At 57.5% G+C, this 17,833-nt stretch overlaps 1 protein-coding gene across 1 annotated transcript; it reads left to right on the plus strand.

Annotated features, from left to right (window-relative positions):
* Positions 1 to 3,246: 3,246 nt before the first annotated feature.
* On the plus strand, positions 3,247 to 12,467 carry DLL4 (delta like canonical Notch ligand 4). The gene is made up of 11 exons (XM_061430811.1): positions 3,247 to 3,722; positions 3,827 to 4,096; positions 4,588 to 4,645; positions 5,430 to 5,693; positions 6,092 to 6,152; positions 6,239 to 6,369; positions 7,838 to 8,007; positions 8,191 to 8,410; positions 9,560 to 10,262; positions 10,748 to 10,856; positions 11,392 to 12,467. Exons 1-11 carry the CDS (start codon positions 3,657 to 3,659, stop codon positions 11,395 to 11,397), a joined length of 2,058 nt encoding a protein of 685 aa, XP_061286795.1. The 5' UTR covers positions 3,247 to 3,656; the 3' UTR covers positions 11,398 to 12,467.
* The last annotated feature ends 5,366 nt before the right edge of the window (positions 12,468 to 17,833 follow it).

Here is a 17,833-nt window from a genome sequence, read left to right on the forward strand (position 1 = left end):
CCCACTGCCCCAGTTGGCACGCGGCGGGCCGGGCTGACGCGTGGCAGCGCCCTGCGGCAGATGAGGCACGCGCCGGCCTCATTTCAATGTGAATGGATCGAATGGAGCAGCCATGTGGCAGCAACAGTTTGCAAATCTCCCCGCCTTCTGTGCAGCTCCCGGGCCGCCGCTCCCTGCACGTGGCCCCTTCTCCGCAGCGACCGCAGCGGCGCCCCTTAAGGCTTAAGCGCCCCGCCCAAGCCAGACTAGCTCCCCCACCCCTGGACCCCCTCGGCGGGCGCTGTCCCCTGCCCCTATCGCGCTCCTACCTGGGCGCAGGTCTTCCCGCAGAGAAGGCTGTCTCGGGGGTGGGTGTGCAATCCGGCGCTGAAAGCCGGGACGACGCGCCGCCCCCTCCCACCGGGTGGGGGCGCGAAGGCTACCGAGTAGGGGAAGGGGCCTGAGGCTCTACTCGGTCCCGGTCGCACCCTAATCATTGGGGGTCAGCTTGGGGGCAAGGCTTCAAGACAACTTTGCACCCTCCAGGCCCCAGGTGCGGGTCTTGCCTGTTGGGGTCACTGTGTACAGCGGCCAAACGGAGAGGACAGCAGAAGCCAAAGGTTCTTGGGGTGGAGGCTGTGGGGCTTGCTTGAAGCCAGGCCTCGACCCTCCTTGGGCTCCAGACGTTGGGCAGTGTTGTGGATGCTGGTGGAGATGAGAAGCCGTGGACCCTCGAAGGCCCACAGTCAGTCCAAGGAAGCCCAGGTCCTTGGGGCCTTGCTTCCATGCCCTCTCTCCAGAGCCTGGCCCAGGGTCTGCATAGGAGCAGGGTCCACACACGTCCTCGTGGGTCCCACCCCACTGTGATTTTCATCCTCTGACACCCTCACAGCCTCTTGCTCCTGGGAGCCCGCGGACACGTTTTGGGCCACAAGTCACAAGTGGGAGTAAAGTGGAGGAGCTCCAGTTGTGAAGTCTTCACATTTCTATTTCTTGCCCACAAAGCGACCCTCTCCTGCTCAGCAAATGTGAGCAAAGCTGGACCCCAGAACACTGGAGTGGGTATTTAGGGCCAAAGACCACATCCTAGAGTCCTAGGGGAGTAAATGAACTTCTGAGACAGCATCCCTTAGCAAATAGGTGCTTTCTGAATGCCTTTTGATGGGGAAGATAATTTAACCCTTTCCTCTAGAAGTCAGAGGATTTCTATTTCTTGGATCCCTTGCAAGAATTCTTGATTCTGAGGATAATGATGTTTGTGTTTGGTCCTTGACTATTTGCAAAGTGCTTATAGGCGCATTAGTACGGATGTGTAGAGGGATGGAGAGTGTTCCAGTTCTTCCAATACTGAGAAAGATGTCTCCAGTGGGACTGGATGTTTCCCTTGAGTGTCAGGCTAAAGCCAGAGCCAGATAAGGAGCCAGGTTTTTGGGTTTGTTTGTTTTTCTTATTAATGAACTCTCACGCTAGGATTTTTGGGTTGAAAAGGACAGAACTAGATAGGGTTGGATACCACCTCAGAGGAAAGTGAGGGGCACTCTTTGGCACCCTAGGCAGGACTAAGGGACCCGTAGGGTATGGGCGGAGAACCCACTTGTCAAGATCGCTGGGAGGCCAACCCTGGGCTCCCCCTCCCTCTGGCCTGGGGACTCCGCCTGTCCATAACCTACATTAACTCTGGAGCGCAGCCTGGGCCCATCTGCCGGCCCCCGCCCCACCTCGGTTCCCCACGCCAACCCGCTCGCGCCAGATGGTGGCTGGGAGGGGTGGCCGTGCGTGGGGGACCCCGGAGCCCGTCTCCTCACCTCGCCCCTCCCCCAACCCACGCTCCCAACCTCTTGTTTCTCATCCTTCTCCCCCAGTCCACACTACCACCCTCAAGTTAAAAAAAAAAAAAAATCAGATCATACTCGATCTAGGCAGCTGTTGAGCTCTGCGCCGTGCCCCTCCAAGACTCCCCCGGGCCCGCGCCGCGTCCCTGCTCCCCCCGCACCGATCTTATCGCCCGACGACAGCCATAGCTGTGCGGGCGGGCTGACAGCTGAAGCCACAGGGCCCCGCCGCCCTCAGCGTCTCAGAGGGAGAGCTCTCCTGCACCCCCCGACACTGGGAGAAGCCGGCCCTCCGGGGTCTAAAGCCTCCGGGGATCACGCGGGTTCCGGGAAAGCAGCTGCACTGCCGCCGCTCTGAGAAGTGGGGCCACCCAGGGAAGACGCTAAAGAAAGACGGGGGAAGCCGCCTGAAACTCAAACGAGTCCGCGCGCTTCCAGTTCCAACCTACATGTCACCCAAGGAGGAGAGGACCCGGGTCTGCCGGACCTCCGCCCCTCACCCGGACTCTGGTGGCTTGAGCCAACTCTGGAGCCAGGAGAGTTCCTCCTTGCCCCAACGGAGCGACAGGACGCGGGGGCCAGGGCTTGAGGCTGTTGGGGTGGGGGGAGAAGGTAGGCGCTGGAGCTGAAGCTAAACCCAGGTGAGAAGAGGCGCTGAAGGCGGAACCAGACCCTTATTACCATACAGCTGAGGACGCGCCCCCCTTCTTCTATGTTGGGGACCACGCCCCCTTACCCCCAGCACGGGGACCACGCGTCTTGGGACTGGCACGCGCCGAGCCCAGGCGGGAAGCAGAAGGGAGGAGGCACGCGCTGGACACGCCCCCTGCAACTGGGGAGGGAGATGCCCATCAGGTGGAGGAACCGAGCCCCCGAGCCTTGGACACTTGGCCCCTCGCCTAGTCTGCACTGGCCATAGAGATGTTAATGCGTCCGCTGGCTTCCCTGCTGCGCAGGGTGGTGGTAGGGTGGTAGGGTGCGGGGCGGATGGACGCTCACAGGTTGGGGGCCGACGACGTCAGGGCTCCCGAAGCTCCGGGAGGGTAAAGGAGATCCGAGTCCTTCAGCGCTGGTTTCGCTTTCTGAGCTTAAGTTCCCTTTACCTGCTCGAGGGTTGCAGGTAACTAACGCCGGCCGTGGACACTCCGCCCACGGGGACTCCCCAGTGTCTCCGCCCCCTCTACCATCCGGGAACCACTAGCTCATCTTTCGCCCCATTCCCGCTGGTGCTCCCCCTAGTCCTCCCGAGGCCGATGTCTCCTCCTGTAACCCCGCAATTGCGGAGAACTGGTCACCTCGGCACGCTCTGAGCTGGGGGACCCAGGAGCTGAGTGAGAGCGGCCCAGAGGGGCGGGGACCTGTGCCTGACTGGCTGGCGGGGAGGGGGGAAGGCGGGGGCGGAGGCCCCTCCGGGCGGCGCTGGGACTGTAGCAGCTAGAGGCCGGAGGGGAGGGGAGAGTGACCACGAGTCTGAGTGACAGGCGGGTGAAGAGAGGAGCCAATATATATAAGGAAAGCTCGGGAGAGCGCAGGTTTCAGTAGCGGCGCTGAGCGCGGTCAGTGAACGCAAGGCCAAGAGCCGCAGCTCAAGCCGCCTCAGTGCCGCGTAGCCGGACACTAGCCTGCTTACAGCACCAGGATTAACCCGAGGACACGTCCTCAGAGCGGCTGCCACCCAGCCGCCCTCACCTGGATTACCTACCGCGGCAGTTGGAGCGCAGTTAGCGCGAAGGAGAGGCGGAAGGAAAGCCCCGAGCGGAGCCTGGCTTTTCAGGGACCCCTCCGGCGGTGGGACGCGCGGGAAAGCTTCCTAGCCCGCGGGTGGAGAGAGCGACGCCCCAGGGGATGGCAGTCGCGTCCCGTCGCGCCTCGGGCTGGGCGCTACTGCTGCTGGTGGCACTTTGGCAGCAGGTAACATCCCCACCACTCCCTCCCACCGCGCCCGGGGCCTGAGCCCCGGGCGTCCACCGAGCTGACCGCTCCCCTTCTTCTTTCTCTTGGTCCCTGTGCAATAGCCCGCGGCCGGCTCCGGAGTCTTCCAGTTGCAGCTGCAGGAGTTTGCCAACGAGCGCGGCGTACTAGCTAGCGGGCGGCCGTGCGAACCCGGCTGCCGAACCTTCTTCCGCGTCTGCCTTAAGCACTTCCAGGCGGTCGTCTCTCCCGGGCCCTGCACCTTCGGCAGCGTCTCCACGCCTGTGCTGGGCACCAACTCCTTCGCCGTCGGAGACAACAGTAGCGGCGGGGGACGCAACCCTCTCCAACTACCCTTCAATTTCACCTGGCCGGTGAGTACAGCGTTGGGCGCACTGGGAGATCACGAGAGAAGGGGGCTCTCCTGGGAACAAACCCTCTCTCTAGATTTCCTCACTCCCTCCAAAAAAAGGGGGGGGGCACTCTTTTCTGACCCTTCTTTCCGACTCTTTCCTGGGACCTCACCCTCCTGTAGGCTCTCACCAGTCTCTCTTTTCCCAGTTCTACGTCCCATCTTTTCCTAGACCTTGGGATACAATTTTCATCACCTGCCACCCCGGCTATTCCTCACCTCCGAAAGACTCCCCCGTACATTACCCCTTCTTCAACTCTCCTCCTACCCGGGATTCTCTCGCCTTCCCTGCTCGCGCGCGCTTCTGAGCACAGACCCGTTATGTTGACCCGGGTGCTGTAACTGTATCCTGCAATTAGATTAATTAAACCGGCTGCCGAAAGGCACCCCCACCATCCCCTGTTCATCTCGCCATCTCTCTGTCTTCCCCCGCCCCCTCCTTTCTGTTCCCAGGGTACCTTCTCACTCATTATTGAAGCTTGGCACGCACCAGGAGATGACCTGCGGCCAGGTGAGTAGCTCGCTTCGCGGCCACAGGGGGGCGACACGGCGCAGCGCCGAAAGAGTTAATCTGTAATAGGCGGGGGAAGTGCAGGGTGGGGGGTGGGGGGCAGGACGCTCAGCTAGGCTGGGAGCTGCGCCCCGCGCTGGACGCTCGGATTCCGCCCGCTGCCTGGACTCTGAGCACAATTGCGTTTCCTGCGGGTTATTTTTGGCGTGGGAACGCGGGGAGCACGGCGGTGAGAAAGGCCGAAGCTGCCAGCGCCGCTGACGGGCCCCTTCCTGTATTTTACACCTTTCGCGAATTCCGCTCCTTTGGAAAGGGAATAATGGCTTTGGGATGTTGTTCTGACACAGAGGAAAAGGATATTTCAGCAGCACAACAATTCTCACTTTGAAAAGGAAAAAGAAAAGCATTACCCATCTTTAAGGGCAGAACCCCTGAATGGGCACCAGAGGACCCTTTGCTCCCAGGGTCCTCAAAGGCCTGGAGAACTTTTCTTTTCTTTTTTTTTTCTTTTATCCCCTCATTTTGACCTCTTTTCCTCTTTCCCCTGCCTATCTGCCTCCAGAACACTGGGATATCTTAACATCCTTCTATTGTCCCCTTTTTGAATGGTATCAGGCTCTCTGCACATGCACATACAGAGCAGCTAAGCAGTGGGACGCTTGGGTTCCTGTGGCCCGTGCTTGCTGGCAGGTGGGGGTCATCTGGACAACTGGTTTGATCCAGCAGTTGCTGGCACTACTGGGGACTGGCTGCCCTTCCTTGACCCGGCCCTCTGCCCCTTCAGAGGCCTTGCCACCAGACGCGCTCATCAGCAAGATCGCCATCCAGGGCTCCCTAGCTGTGGGCCAGAACTGGTTACTGGATGAGCAGACCAGCCCTCTCACAAGGCTGCGCTACTCTTACCGGGTCATCTGCAGTGACAACTACTATGGGGACAGCTGCTCGCGTCTATGCAAGAAGCGCAATGACCACTTCGGCCACTACGTGTGTCAGCCAGATGGCAGCCTGTCTTGCCTGCCCGGCTGGACGGGGGAGTACTGCGAACAGCGTAAGCAGCCAAGCTCCCACCTGCCTGGAGGGGGGTCCCCGGAACAAGCACAGTGGCATCTTGTCGTCTGCAGTCTGCCTCCCTTGGAGAGCGGTCTGGGCTGTCCACTAACTGGGCCTCAGGAACAGCTGGGGATGCTTAGGACGGGCTTGGACTCTGCCCTCTCTCTTCTTAGCGTTCCTCCCCATCATGCTAAGTCCACAAACACCCCGTTATTGCACTGGATTCTCCTTCCCTGTGCCATTATTTCTCTTTAAGTCATCCATGGCTCCCTTGGGAGGCCAGGAGTGGGAAGTAAGCCCAGGAGAGCTGGGGGCACCCCCAGGGCAGGAGAGGAAGAATAGGACTTCAGAGTCATTGGCATCCCGCCCTCACCCAGCCCTGTTTTCTTCCCTCAGCTATCTGTCTTTCTGGCTGTCATGAACAGAATGGCTACTGCAGCAAGCCTGCAGAGTGCATGTGAGTAGGGGACCGGAAGCTGTGAGGGGGGAGCTGTCCCCTGGCCAGGCCTTCACCTCACCCCCAGCTTGTCTTTTGTTCTACAGCTGCCGCCCGGGTTGGCAGGGCCGCCTGTGCAACGAATGCATCCCCCACAATGGCTGTCGCCATGGCACCTGCAGCACCCCCTGGCAATGCACTTGTGATGAGGGCTGGGGAGGCCTGTTCTGTGACCAAGGTGAGTCAGGGCAGAGAGAAGGGATGGGCTGGGGGTGGAAACCAGAGCTGTCACCTGGACCTTTCCTACTTGATGACTGATGAACTTTCCCATTATCCTTCAAGGAGCTTGGGACTTGGAAGGATCTTAACAACTGGCTTAACGTGAGCTGGTGGGTCCTTCTTCCTCAGGTGCTAGGGAAAGAGGGTGGCTGGAGAAGCCAGGAGGGTGACAAGTTGGCAGCCTGAAGGTGGCCTCATAAATTCCAACAAGGCCAGAGAGAGGGGTGCCAGGCTCAGTTCCTCTTTCGACCTTGTAGTTACCTATTAACCCCCTAAGTGTTTGCTTACCTGCCAGGGCTGTTTGAGCAGCTCTCCCCTAAACAGCTGTCTGGTGGGGTGTGCCCACGGGCTGCCCCGAGGCTGTGGGTGCGGGGGACCTCTGGGCGGAGTGACATCTAACCGCCTTCTCGGTGAGGCAGAAACAGCCTCCCTTGTTCTCCCCAGTAGCACTTGCCAGGCAGCTGCCTGAGCCCACAGTCTTCCTGGTGTTTGGGGGGCCGGTCACTCTTCTGGCTGTATGGGGGTCTGCCAGCCTCAGTGGTGGGGGAGGGAGCCTTTTCTCCTTCATCCTCATAGCCAGCTGCAGCGCGTTCCTCCCATTTTCAGGGTCAAATGGGGTGGCTGCTGCCATGGAGACACCAGCACAGGCCTGGGTAGGGTGGGCAGGACGCTTGCCAGGATAGAAGGAACTTGCCTGGGCCCTGACTTGCTGGCAACAAGGGGCTTGGAATTCAGCCCCTGTATTCTTTGTGCGTGTGTGTGTGTGTCACTTTGTCCCCCCTCCACGCCCCTCAAACACACACACACACACACACCTGGTTCCTGCCATGTCTCTTTCCTCGCCCCACATTTGCTCCCAGGTGACACAGTCATATACTCGTCTTATTCAAACATAGCCCTTACAGTCCCTGTATTTGCTCTGTCTGGTTCTCCCTCTCTGTCCTCCCTGAATAAGAAAACAAAGACTTATATTTCAAAATACCCCCGTAACACATTCCGCTTTTAAAAAATGCCTGGTAACCACCTATGATGGCTCTAGCCTTCCCACTACTCTTTCCACCTGTTAAAATTGCATCCCCCTTCCAGGCTTACCTCAGCTGCCCCTCCCCCGTGAAGCCTTTTCTGACTTCCTCCTCAGTATGTGGCCTTGCTGTCGCCTTCTCTTCCTTACCTTTATGTGTTTGTGAGCTTACCTGCAGGCAGGTGTCCAACTGTGTTTTTTCAACTTTGATTGATTGCGCTCCTCAGATGTGGTTCTAGGTACTTCGATATACATAATTTCACTGGGGGAAGAAGAAGGGTATTTGGACCTGGAAGACTTTGGGTTGAAGCGCCAGGTCCGACCATGGACAGTGAACTTGCACTCCATGGAGCCTGGAAGTGGAGACCATTTTTTGGCTCTGCTCAGTTGGTTCCTGTCTCCACAGATCTCAACTACTGCACGCACCATTCCCCGTGCAAGAATGGGGCAACATGTTCCAACAGTGGGCAGCGGAGCTATACCTGCACCTGTCGCCCAGGCTACACTGGCGTAGACTGCGAGCTGGAGCTCAGCGAGTGTGATAGCAACCCCTGTCGCAACGGAGGCAGCTGTAAGGTGAGGCCTAGGCCAGCCCAGAAAGGCAGAGCTCTGGCCAGGTGGTACCCGGGCATCCCCACCCCAGGTGGCCAGTGAATGTGCAGCCATGGGCAGGCACTATGGGCAGGTGGGAGCTAGGTCCCAGCCATGAATCCCTGCTCCCCATGGTTTGACTTTGGCCCCTTTATGCTCTCATTCCAGGACCAGGAGGATGGCTACCACTGCCTGTGTCCCCCGGGCTACTATGGCCTGCACTGCGAACACAGCACCTTGAGTTGTGCTGACTCCCCCTGCTTCAATGGTGGCTCCTGTCGGGAGCGCAACCAGGGGACCAGCTACGCCTGTGAATGCCCCCCCAACTTCACTGGCTCCAACTGTGAGAAGAAAGTGGACAGGTGTACCAGCAACCCATGTGCCAATGGTGCGTCCTGTTGCCTTGCTAACATGCTGGATTGGCCCTGGGGCCCAGAGAACTTTCTGGTGAGGGAGGGTCACAAGAGGAGGAGAGAGGCCTTGTGTGTCACTCTGGGCAGGCTGAGATGGATCTGCATCTGCTCTGGATGCTGAAGAGCTTGTTTGATTATCTGGGTGGCTTTGGAAGAAGAGCAGGTTAGCAGTGGGTGCAGGCCATTGGAGAGGAAGTAATATGCACACTGCCTGGCTTCCATTCCTATTCTCATGTCCTGATCTGGCTAGGGTGGCCTCTGACCCTCCCCAAGAAGTCCTGGCTAGAGAAAGGGACTTTGAAGGCCTCATGTCCCTCTTTGAAGGTGGCTAGCAGGTGAGGGCCCGGCTCATGGAGGCCTCACCTTGCCCCATGGCTATGGGGAACCCGGAACCTTAAGGTGTCTGGAATGTTCAGCATTTTGGGGGACACCACGTATGTTGTCTTTGGTCTTTGTCTCCTTGCTCCACTGGTGACCATCTGGGAGACAGACAGACAGCTGTGCCGGGGAGAAGGCTGGAGAGGGACCAGAAGGGCTGAGATGGAATCTGTTCTCTGGCTAGTCACTAGTTAACTCCCCGGAGCCATAGTTTCTTCATCACCAAGTGGGAAAATGTACTACCTGTCCTCTTTCATGTGGTTGTGATGCTTAAGTGAAACAATAATTTATTTGAGCGTTTACTATACACCAGGCACGGGCTCGTGTCTTCATGCATTATTTTACCTGACCTTCAAAAGACAGCCTATAGCATTCTTCTCCAATTTAACATATGAGGAAACTGAGGCTTAGAAATAAAATAAAGCAGCAGGTGCCAGATCCTTAGTTAGAGAGAGACAGCTGAGATTCAAACCCAAGCATATCTGCTTGATTCTACTGTAAAGCTCTGTAAGCAGCCAGTGGTTTTTCTACATGAGCCCACTGAGGCATAGAGGACCAGGGTCATCCTTAACTCAGGGTCTCCTGACTCTTCATGCAAAGAACTCTGTAGCGGGATCTGTATATGCTGGTTGTGTTCTGGAGGCAGGAGGACCTGAGCTCGGAGCTGGTTCCCGGGATGGGGCACCCTCTGCTCCAGGGAGCGTTCCCTGGATATGGCTGACTTGTGGCCTGTGTGTACCCCACAGGGGGCCAGTGCCTGAACCGAGGTCCGAACCGCGTGTGCCGCTGCCGTCCTGGATTCACTGGCGCCCACTGTGAGATCAACATTAGTGACTGTGCCCGCAGCCCTTGTGTCCATGGTGGCACGTGCCACGACCTGGAGAATGGGTTTGTGTGCACCTGTCCAGCTGGCTTCTCTGGCCGGCGCTGCGAGGTGCGGCTGCCTGCCGAAGCCTGTGCCTCGGGACCCTGCTTCAATGGGGCCACGTGCTACCCTGGCCTCCCTCCTGACAACTTCGTCTGCAACTGCCCCTATGGCTTCGTGGGCAGCCGCTGCGAGTTTCGCATGAGCATGCCCCCCACCTTCCCCTGGGTGGCCGTGTCCCTGGGCGTGGGGCTGGTGGTGGTGCTCGTGTTACTGTGCATGGTGGCAGTGGCGGTACGGCAGCTGCGGCTCAGGCGGCCCGACGGCGGCAGCAGGGAGGCCATGAACAATTTGTCGGACTTCCAAAAGGACAACCTGATCCCCACTGCCCAGCTCAAGAACACAAACCAGAAGAAGGAGCTGGAAGTAGACTGTGGCCTGGACAAGTCCAACTGTGGCAAACAGCAGAACCATACATTGGACTATAATCTGGCCCCAGGGCTCCTGGGGCGGGGGATCCTGCCCGGGAAGTATTCCCACAGTGATAAGAGCTTAGGGGAGAAGGCGCCACTGCGGATACACAGGTAAGCAGCACCTGGAGGCCCAGGGGCTTCCCAGGGTCACACCTATGGTCCTGCCTGGGCTCTCCCAGGACAGGTGGGAGGCTGGCCCCAGGCCCTTGACTGCTTTTAAGCAAATAGGGGCTCTTACCGCTGACAGGCTACAAATCCAATAAGATTTCTTCCAGGCTCTTTTTATCCCTCCTTCCCATTCACTCATTCATTCATTCAAATATCCACACTATGTCACTTGTGACTCCAATTTTCCCCCAGCATGGCTTGCCTCCAGTGGCAAACTGGCCTTTTCCAGGCCTGAGACCCTCTGTGGCTCTCTCAAGGCCTGTTCCCAACTGCCTACCAGGCTAGCACTGAGTATCCCTAATCCCTGTGTCTTCTCCCGGAGCCACCTTGGCCAGTTCCCTTTGGCTCTCCAGGGTCCAGCTTAGCGCCCCACCTCTTCCAGCCCTCTGCTCATCTCTCCCTCACCGGCCTGTCTTGTGTTCCCTCAGTGAAAAGCCAGAGTGTCGGATATCAGCCATATGCTCCCCCAGGGACTCCATGTACCAGTCTGTGTGTTTGATATCAGAAGAGAGGAATGAATGTGTCATTGCCACAGAGGTGAGTGATGGGCCTGCCTTCCCGTCTCGCATGTGCCCTCCTACCTTTAAGGGAATGAGAAAGTGGCCCGGTTACTCTTGACCCCAGCGGCCGCTCCTGAAGGGTGGGTCGGAACCCCTCCTTGGCAGGCCTGGTTCAGTGGCTCTTGGATCTCTGCTGGCCTCGTTGCCACAGAGGGTGTGAAACAGGAGCCGCAGTGGTGAACCAGCCCGGTCTCTTCCTGCTGTGTTAGTGCTGGGCTGGGCGGCCGTGGCACCTGGCCAGCTCCCGGGAGCTGCTTCCCAGCTGCTGGTGGGTGAGGGTGGTTGCCTTGGGCCCCTCCTGCCCCTACTCACTGGCTTCCTTCACTGGCCCCCTCATGGGCACAGACTTCCAGGCATGGGTATGTGTTGGGCCGGAAGACCAGGAGGGCTGCCCCACTTCCTCTTCATACCACCTGCCTCACTGGCTTCTCCCAGGGAGGCCCAGGGCAGCCGTGGAGGGAGTGCTGGTACCCCAGGGTAACCCACTTTTTCCCTTTCTACATGCCACCCAGGTATAAGGCAGGAGCCTCCCCAGGACATCCCAGCTCCACCCCAGCAGCTGGACCTTCCTTCTGCATTGTTTACATTGCATCCTGGATGGGACATTTTTAATATGCAACGTGCTGCTCTCAGGAGGAAGAGGGAATGGCATGAACTGGACAGACTGTGAACCTGCCAAGAGATGCAGTACCCTTCCACATCTTTGGGTGTCTGTCTGGCATCAGATTGGCAGCCGCACCAGCCAGGGGAACAGAGGAGAGGAGAGGTGCCACTTGGACCCACCCTGCCGGCAGTGGCCTTCAGAGGGCTCCTTGGGGCTCCAGCCTATTTTCCAGAGGGAGGGGCAGTGGTCCCATGGGGCCTGGAGCTGCTCTGGCTTCCACTGGCATCTGTGTTTCCAAAAGTGCCTTGGCCCGGGCTCCATGGCGACATCTGGGTCCAAATCAGAGAGGAGAGAGGAGGCCAGTAAGGGCAGGGCCATCCACCAGCCAGGAAGCCACCTGGTGCAGCTCTTGGCAGGAGTGTCCCTGCAGGTGAGGTGAGCTCCCGGAGCGGAGAGGAGGAGCGCTTTCTGCCCCATGCTTCCAACGACTGCATGTGGGCCTTGCTCCTGACACCACCCCATCCTCTCCCTGGCCTGGGCTCTCTGGGTAAGGATATTGGTAAGCCTTCCCAGGCTTCCATAGCCTCTGGCCCTGGATGTCTCAGGCTCCTGTGAGCAGATGGGGGAGGGCCTGCCCCTCTTCCCAGCCAGGGGCACCAGGCCTAACTGGGGAGCTCTGGACAGAGATGATGGAAATTCTGGTGAGGGAGAAACTGGGTGCTGTGGACACCCAGATCCTTCCCTCCTTGAAGCCCATTCCAACGGCTTCGAGCCTGGGCTCTGCCCACACCCACTACTGCCCCCGGACTACCCTTGAAGCCGATCTTCAGAAATCAATAATATGAGTTTTTATTTTTTTTTGTAGTTTATTTTGGAGTCTAGTATTTCAATAATTTAAGAATCAGAAGCACTGACCTTTCTACATTTTATAACATTATTTTGTATATAATGTGTATTTATAATATGGAACAGATGTGTACAGGAGTTTATTACTTCTTGGGTCCTGTCTTTGTGATGACAGAGTGGGAATCCTTCTGAATCCCCTTCTCATATTTCTGCCGGCTTCCCCCCACATCCCCCGCAGAACTCCTGGGACCTGTGCATGCACTTGGGATTGGCCTCCTGTGCTCTGGGCCCTCGTCTTCTTCTAGTCCTTGGTGAACCTGGCTTTACCCATCTAGTCCCCAGCCTGGGCCAGCCTTCTCTACCCGATGGCTTGAGGTTGGCTGCAACCCCCTCTTGCTCCTACCATTCCTTGGGGGATATGCCCCCTGACCTGATTTTACCCCTCTTTTCTCTCTTAGTCTGAAAAGGCTTATGGACACCCTAGTCAGCCCGGGAGATACAGGAATTCAGGGGAAGGAGACAATCCAGCCACTCTTGCTCTTTTCAAAAGGAGTCTCTTGTCAGAGCACGGGGTCTCTAAACCACGATAATGTCTGGGCCCTTCTTCCTGCTGCTGCAGGGTTTTAGATGGACTGGCACCCTGCTCTTTTTTTAAGCCGTGGCCAGGCACTGGTCTTTGTGCCAGGGGATTTGCCTTGGGTCTGTCCTCCTTGCAGCTGGGCAAGAGAGCTGGTGCACTGTGCCTGTTCTGCCCGGAGCTGCTAGAGTTTCCTGAAGACTGTAGAGAGGGGATGAGGAAGAGGAGGGAGGCTTCCCTGAGTCTGGGTTTCTCTGGCTGAGGCACTATTTTTTTGATGGAGTTTCCAGTCTCGACTTAATGGCTAGCTTCCTCTAAGGCTCAAGATGGTCCCTAGGGTGCCACAGTCTTCTTGCTACAGCCACAAACATATCCCCTGGAGAGCAAGTGATGAAAAATGAGCCACTGACAAAAAGCTGAGCAGATGCTCCTAGCTCTCATTCTGTCCAGTAAAGCAAAATAGACCCAGCAGATGCTCCCAGTGGAGACCAAGCACATGCAGCACTTCGTGCTTCCCTTGTCTCCTTCTCCCTGACATACACAGCATACTCAGCCCTAATCTGGGTAGTTATGCCCAACACAAGGGAGCAAGAGACCGAGGCTCGTGCACACTCACCCAAGTGCACACATTCCACGCCTTGCCACTTCTCTCTGTTCCCCTCACCGCACACACAGGGTATCAAACAGGAAAGCATTCAGGGAACCGTTCCCACAGCCTGAGCCGGCAGCAGGGGGAAGAACAACACGACCTCACTCTTCCTGCCCAAAATGAAACAGGAAAGCAGCTCCCGGGCCCTGGGGGGCGGGGGGAACTGGGCTGGGACACGAAGGCGAGATGACGAGGCTCCCATGTGGGGGACAGGTAGGACACCCGCGGGCCTGCACGTCCACACCACCGTGTTGTGCTGGGCTGCACGGGCTTCCAGGTCCTGAGGAGAGAGTCCTGAGGGGAGCTGGCTGGTCAAACCCCCTCACCCGATCTGATACCAAGCCCGCTTTCTGGGGGAAGAGAGGGTCTCCTCATGCACTTGGTCTGGGCAGCTTCACCCCGTAGCTTGTGCCAGGTTCCACCTCTACTGCCATGCACCAGGCACTAAGGGTGTGAACAGGCCACAGTGGAAGCCCTTCTTTCTCTGGGATGTCCAGGTCACTCCCTGAGGGTTTGGCCTCTTCTCATAGGTAAGGTACCCAAGTTTTTCCTGATGGAGTGTTCAGGTGTACAGGAGAGGCCCCAGGCTTGGCAGACACAAAGCCAGATGATAGCTGTGGACTCGCTGTGAAGTCTTCCTCATGGCTTATCAAAACACCCATGCTTAATCTGCACTGGCATTTCACAAGAGAATTCAGAGCTTAGCAGTTCCTTAGCCTGGAGGCAGTGACCCATCTAAAGGAAAGCCTAACCCACGGTGACTTCCAGTTCCGAGGACAATGGCTTTTCCAGGGCTTACTGGCTGGTAACCACCTGGATATTACCTTGGGAGGTGAGGTAGGGAGAGGCTGTGAAGAAGGGTGGTTCAGCTAGGGTTCCCTCTCCTGCCTCAGAGCCAGATTGGTCAGGGGATAGAAAAAAAGGAGAGTGGCTCTTACCTCGCCCTCCTTCCCCACCTCCTCCCCCGCCCCGTCCCGGGCTAGATGAGGCCACTAGAGAACTCAGGTTGTGCGGTTGTTCCACTTCTTACGAGGACCCACAAGGGTCCTCCTCCCTGCCACTCTCTCCCCGCGGGTCCGCAGGATGACGACCCAGCCCTCCGCCCCACGTGGCCAGCTGCATTCCGGGAAGGGATGGAAGTGATTCATTGACTCGGGGAACTGTGAGTGTCCCTTCCCGGGGAGAGGATGCGCCTGGGAGGTCCCAGTGGCCTTCCCCAAGCGGCCGTGCCCTCCCTCGCGCCCAGGGCGCACGGCACTGCTGGATCCCGGCCGGCCTGGAGCCTCGAGCGGCGGCGGAAGAGGCAGGTGCGGCGCGGGCGCACCTGCCGCCCCGGGCGCCCCGGAGGTCCCGCGGCTCCGCGCCCCCCGCCCGCCTCGAGCTCTTTGTTACAGCCCGACTTCCTGTTTGCGGCCTCCCGACCCCGGCTCACTTCCCGGGCCGGGAAGCCGCCGAAGGCCGCGAGTTTCTCGGAGACTCCCCGCCCGCTCGGCTCCGCCTCCTGCAGCCCCGAATCCCGCCCCCGGCCGGGGAGCCCGCGCCGGGCCGCGGCCGCGGGAAGCCGGTGTCGCCGGCGGGCCATCGGGCGGGACTGCCTGGGCCCCGTTGCCCGACAGCAGGGGGCGCTGAGCGGCCGCAGGGCCGCACCTGGACCGGGACCGCGGTCGCTTCGCGAGGCTCGGGGTCAGCCCGTCTCTGCCCTGGAGGTCACCAGGAGGAGCCGGAGGAGGGGGCAGCCCGACGCGAGTTCCGTGTCATCTTTGTCGCGCAGAGCTCCCTCCAGGCCTCGGCCCCCTAAGCAGAGAGAGTAGACTGGAGAAAGCTCAGCGCGATGCTTTCCCCTAACTATGCTTCAGCTGTGCCTGAGAAGCGAGCCCATACCCAAACTCTGAGTTGTTTTCTCAGCCAGCGCCCTCCCCACCTCACGGCCCTCTGGGCCATCCCTGCCCTCATCTTGAGTGGAAGGAAACGGGGACCGGCCAGAAAGGACACCAGGTTTGAGCTGGGAGGCTGAAGCTTCTTCCAGGACCACCTGTCATTGCCAGGTGACCTGGGACAATCCATGCATTTCTTCATTCCTTCTACACTAACTGAGTACCTTTTATATGCCAGGCATTGGCGATAAAACATGATCTGTACCTAGGAAGCTAGGCGTCTAGTTAATTATCTTTAACCTCTCAGAGAATGGCAATACCTTGTGTACATTACTATGAGATTGAAATGAGTTAGTGTATGAAAATATTTGTGAGCAACAAGTCTGTTCCCCCTCCCCTGCCGCCCCAGGTAGGTTCAGTTCAGTTCAGTTGCTCAGTCGTGTCCGACTCTTTGCGACCCCATGAATCACAGCACGGCCAGGCCTCCCTGTCCATCACCAACTCCCAGAGTCTACCCAAACTCATGTCCATCGAGTTGGTGATGCCATCCAGCCATCTCATCCTCTGTTGTCCCCTTCTCCTCCTGCCCCCAATCCCTCCCAGCATCAGGGTTTTTTCCAATGAGTCAAAGTCAACTCTTCGCATGAGGTGGCCAAAGTACTGGAGTTTCAGCTTCAGCATCAGTCCTTCCAGTGAATACCCAGGACTGATCTTCTTTAGGATGGACTGGTTGGATCTCCTTGCAGTCCAAGGGACTCTCAAGAGTCTTCTCCAACACCACAGTTCAAAAGCATCAATTCTTTGGCGCTCAGCTTTCTTCACAGTCCAACTCTCATATCCATACATGACCACTGGAAAAACCATAGCCTTGACTAGACGGAACTTTGTTGGCAAAGTAATGTCTCTGCTTTTTAATATGCTATCTAGGTTGGTCATAACTTTCCTTCCAAGGATTAAGTGTCTTTTAATTTCATGCTTGCAGTCACCATCTGCAGTGATTTTGGAGCCCCCCAAAATAAAGTCTGACACTGTTTCCACTGTTTCTCCATCTATTTCCCATGAAGTGATGGGACCAGATGCCATGATGTTAGTTTTCTGAATGTTGAGCTTTAAGCCAACTTTTTCACTCTCCTCTTTCACTTTCATCAAGAGGCTCTTTAGTTCTTCTTCACTTTCTGCCATAAGGGTGGTGTCATCTGCATATCTGAGGTTATTGATATTTCTCCCAGGTAGGTTAATCTTTTTTAAATTTATGCCAGCAAACCACTTTGGGAGCTTTCACCATCCCAGTCCACAGGATGGAGGAGAGGTGCTAGTGAGGAGCTAGGAATCTGGTTGGATAGTCCCCAGCAGTAGCCCTGGACCAAGGAGGCAGCTGAGATGCCAGGTTGCCTCCACCATTTCTTCTCTTTGTGTCCCTGTCTTTAAGGAGCATCACTAGTCTAGGTCAACCTCCTCTGACGTGGGGAGTAACGGAAGAGAGACCTGGGCTGTGGGAAATGGCGGCAGGACCCCGAGTCCTCTAGAGTCCCATTCCCCTTGGAGATCTACCACAAGTGGCTTTTAGCCCTGCACTTGCTAGTATTCTGGCCAAGAGTGGGCTCAGCATGTTCCCTTCATCCCCAAAGACCCTCTAAGGCCATGACGCAGGGTCCAAAAAAAGCCAGCTGCAGCTACAGTCATAGCCAGCAGTCTGGATTTAGCCCTGGGCCCATGGCTGTCCTGTGTCATGGCACCCCCTGCAGGGCAGAGCCAAAACCCTGCCAGGCAGGGCGAACCGTCTGTCTCCAGTGATGCCTCCTCCTGACTCATGCTGGAGGCAAAGCAGGCCCTGGCGGTTAGCAGACAGGTGTGTGCCCTTGACCTGTGCTAGGACTGCTTTCCCTTCCCCACAGAGGCAGATATCTGGGCGAGGCCTATCCTACGACTGTAGGACGTTCAGTTTCACTTCCATCAGTGACTCCCTTCCCTCAGTGCTTCCTCTTCTAGCTCTCTGATAAAAGAGAACTAAAATGTTCTGGGATCTCCTGCCCCTTTGCAGTAGGCCCCTCAGGTTGTCATCCCAGCTGCTGTCATTTAAGGCCTTACTTCCCTGGCTCTCAAGAGTCTGCTCCCACAGTCAGGCCCATTTTGCGTAGGGCTGCTTTTCTAGGTTCACTTCTGAAGCCTGGTGCCACCACAGCCCAGCATTTCTGTGGGATCTGATGTTTGCCTCTGACCCTACAGTCTCCCCTCTTTGCAGCTCTGTCACTCCACTGAAGTGGGCCCCACTGTTGTTCTCCTCAGCCCTGAGCCAACCACTTCCTGCCCCCACAAACTACACCTTTCTTTTTCCTTGGAATTGGAAGAGAGACCCCACCATCTCAGTCCTCTGCTGGAGCCCTGGCCCCTCCCCTTCCAGGAC

This window comes from Bos javanicus, chromosome 10, assembly GCF_032452875.1.
Source record: "Bos javanicus breed banteng chromosome 10, ARS-OSU_banteng_1.0, whole genome shotgun sequence".
In the NCBI taxonomy this organism is placed as follows: Eukaryota; Metazoa; Chordata; class Mammalia; order Artiodactyla; family Bovidae; genus Bos; species Bos javanicus.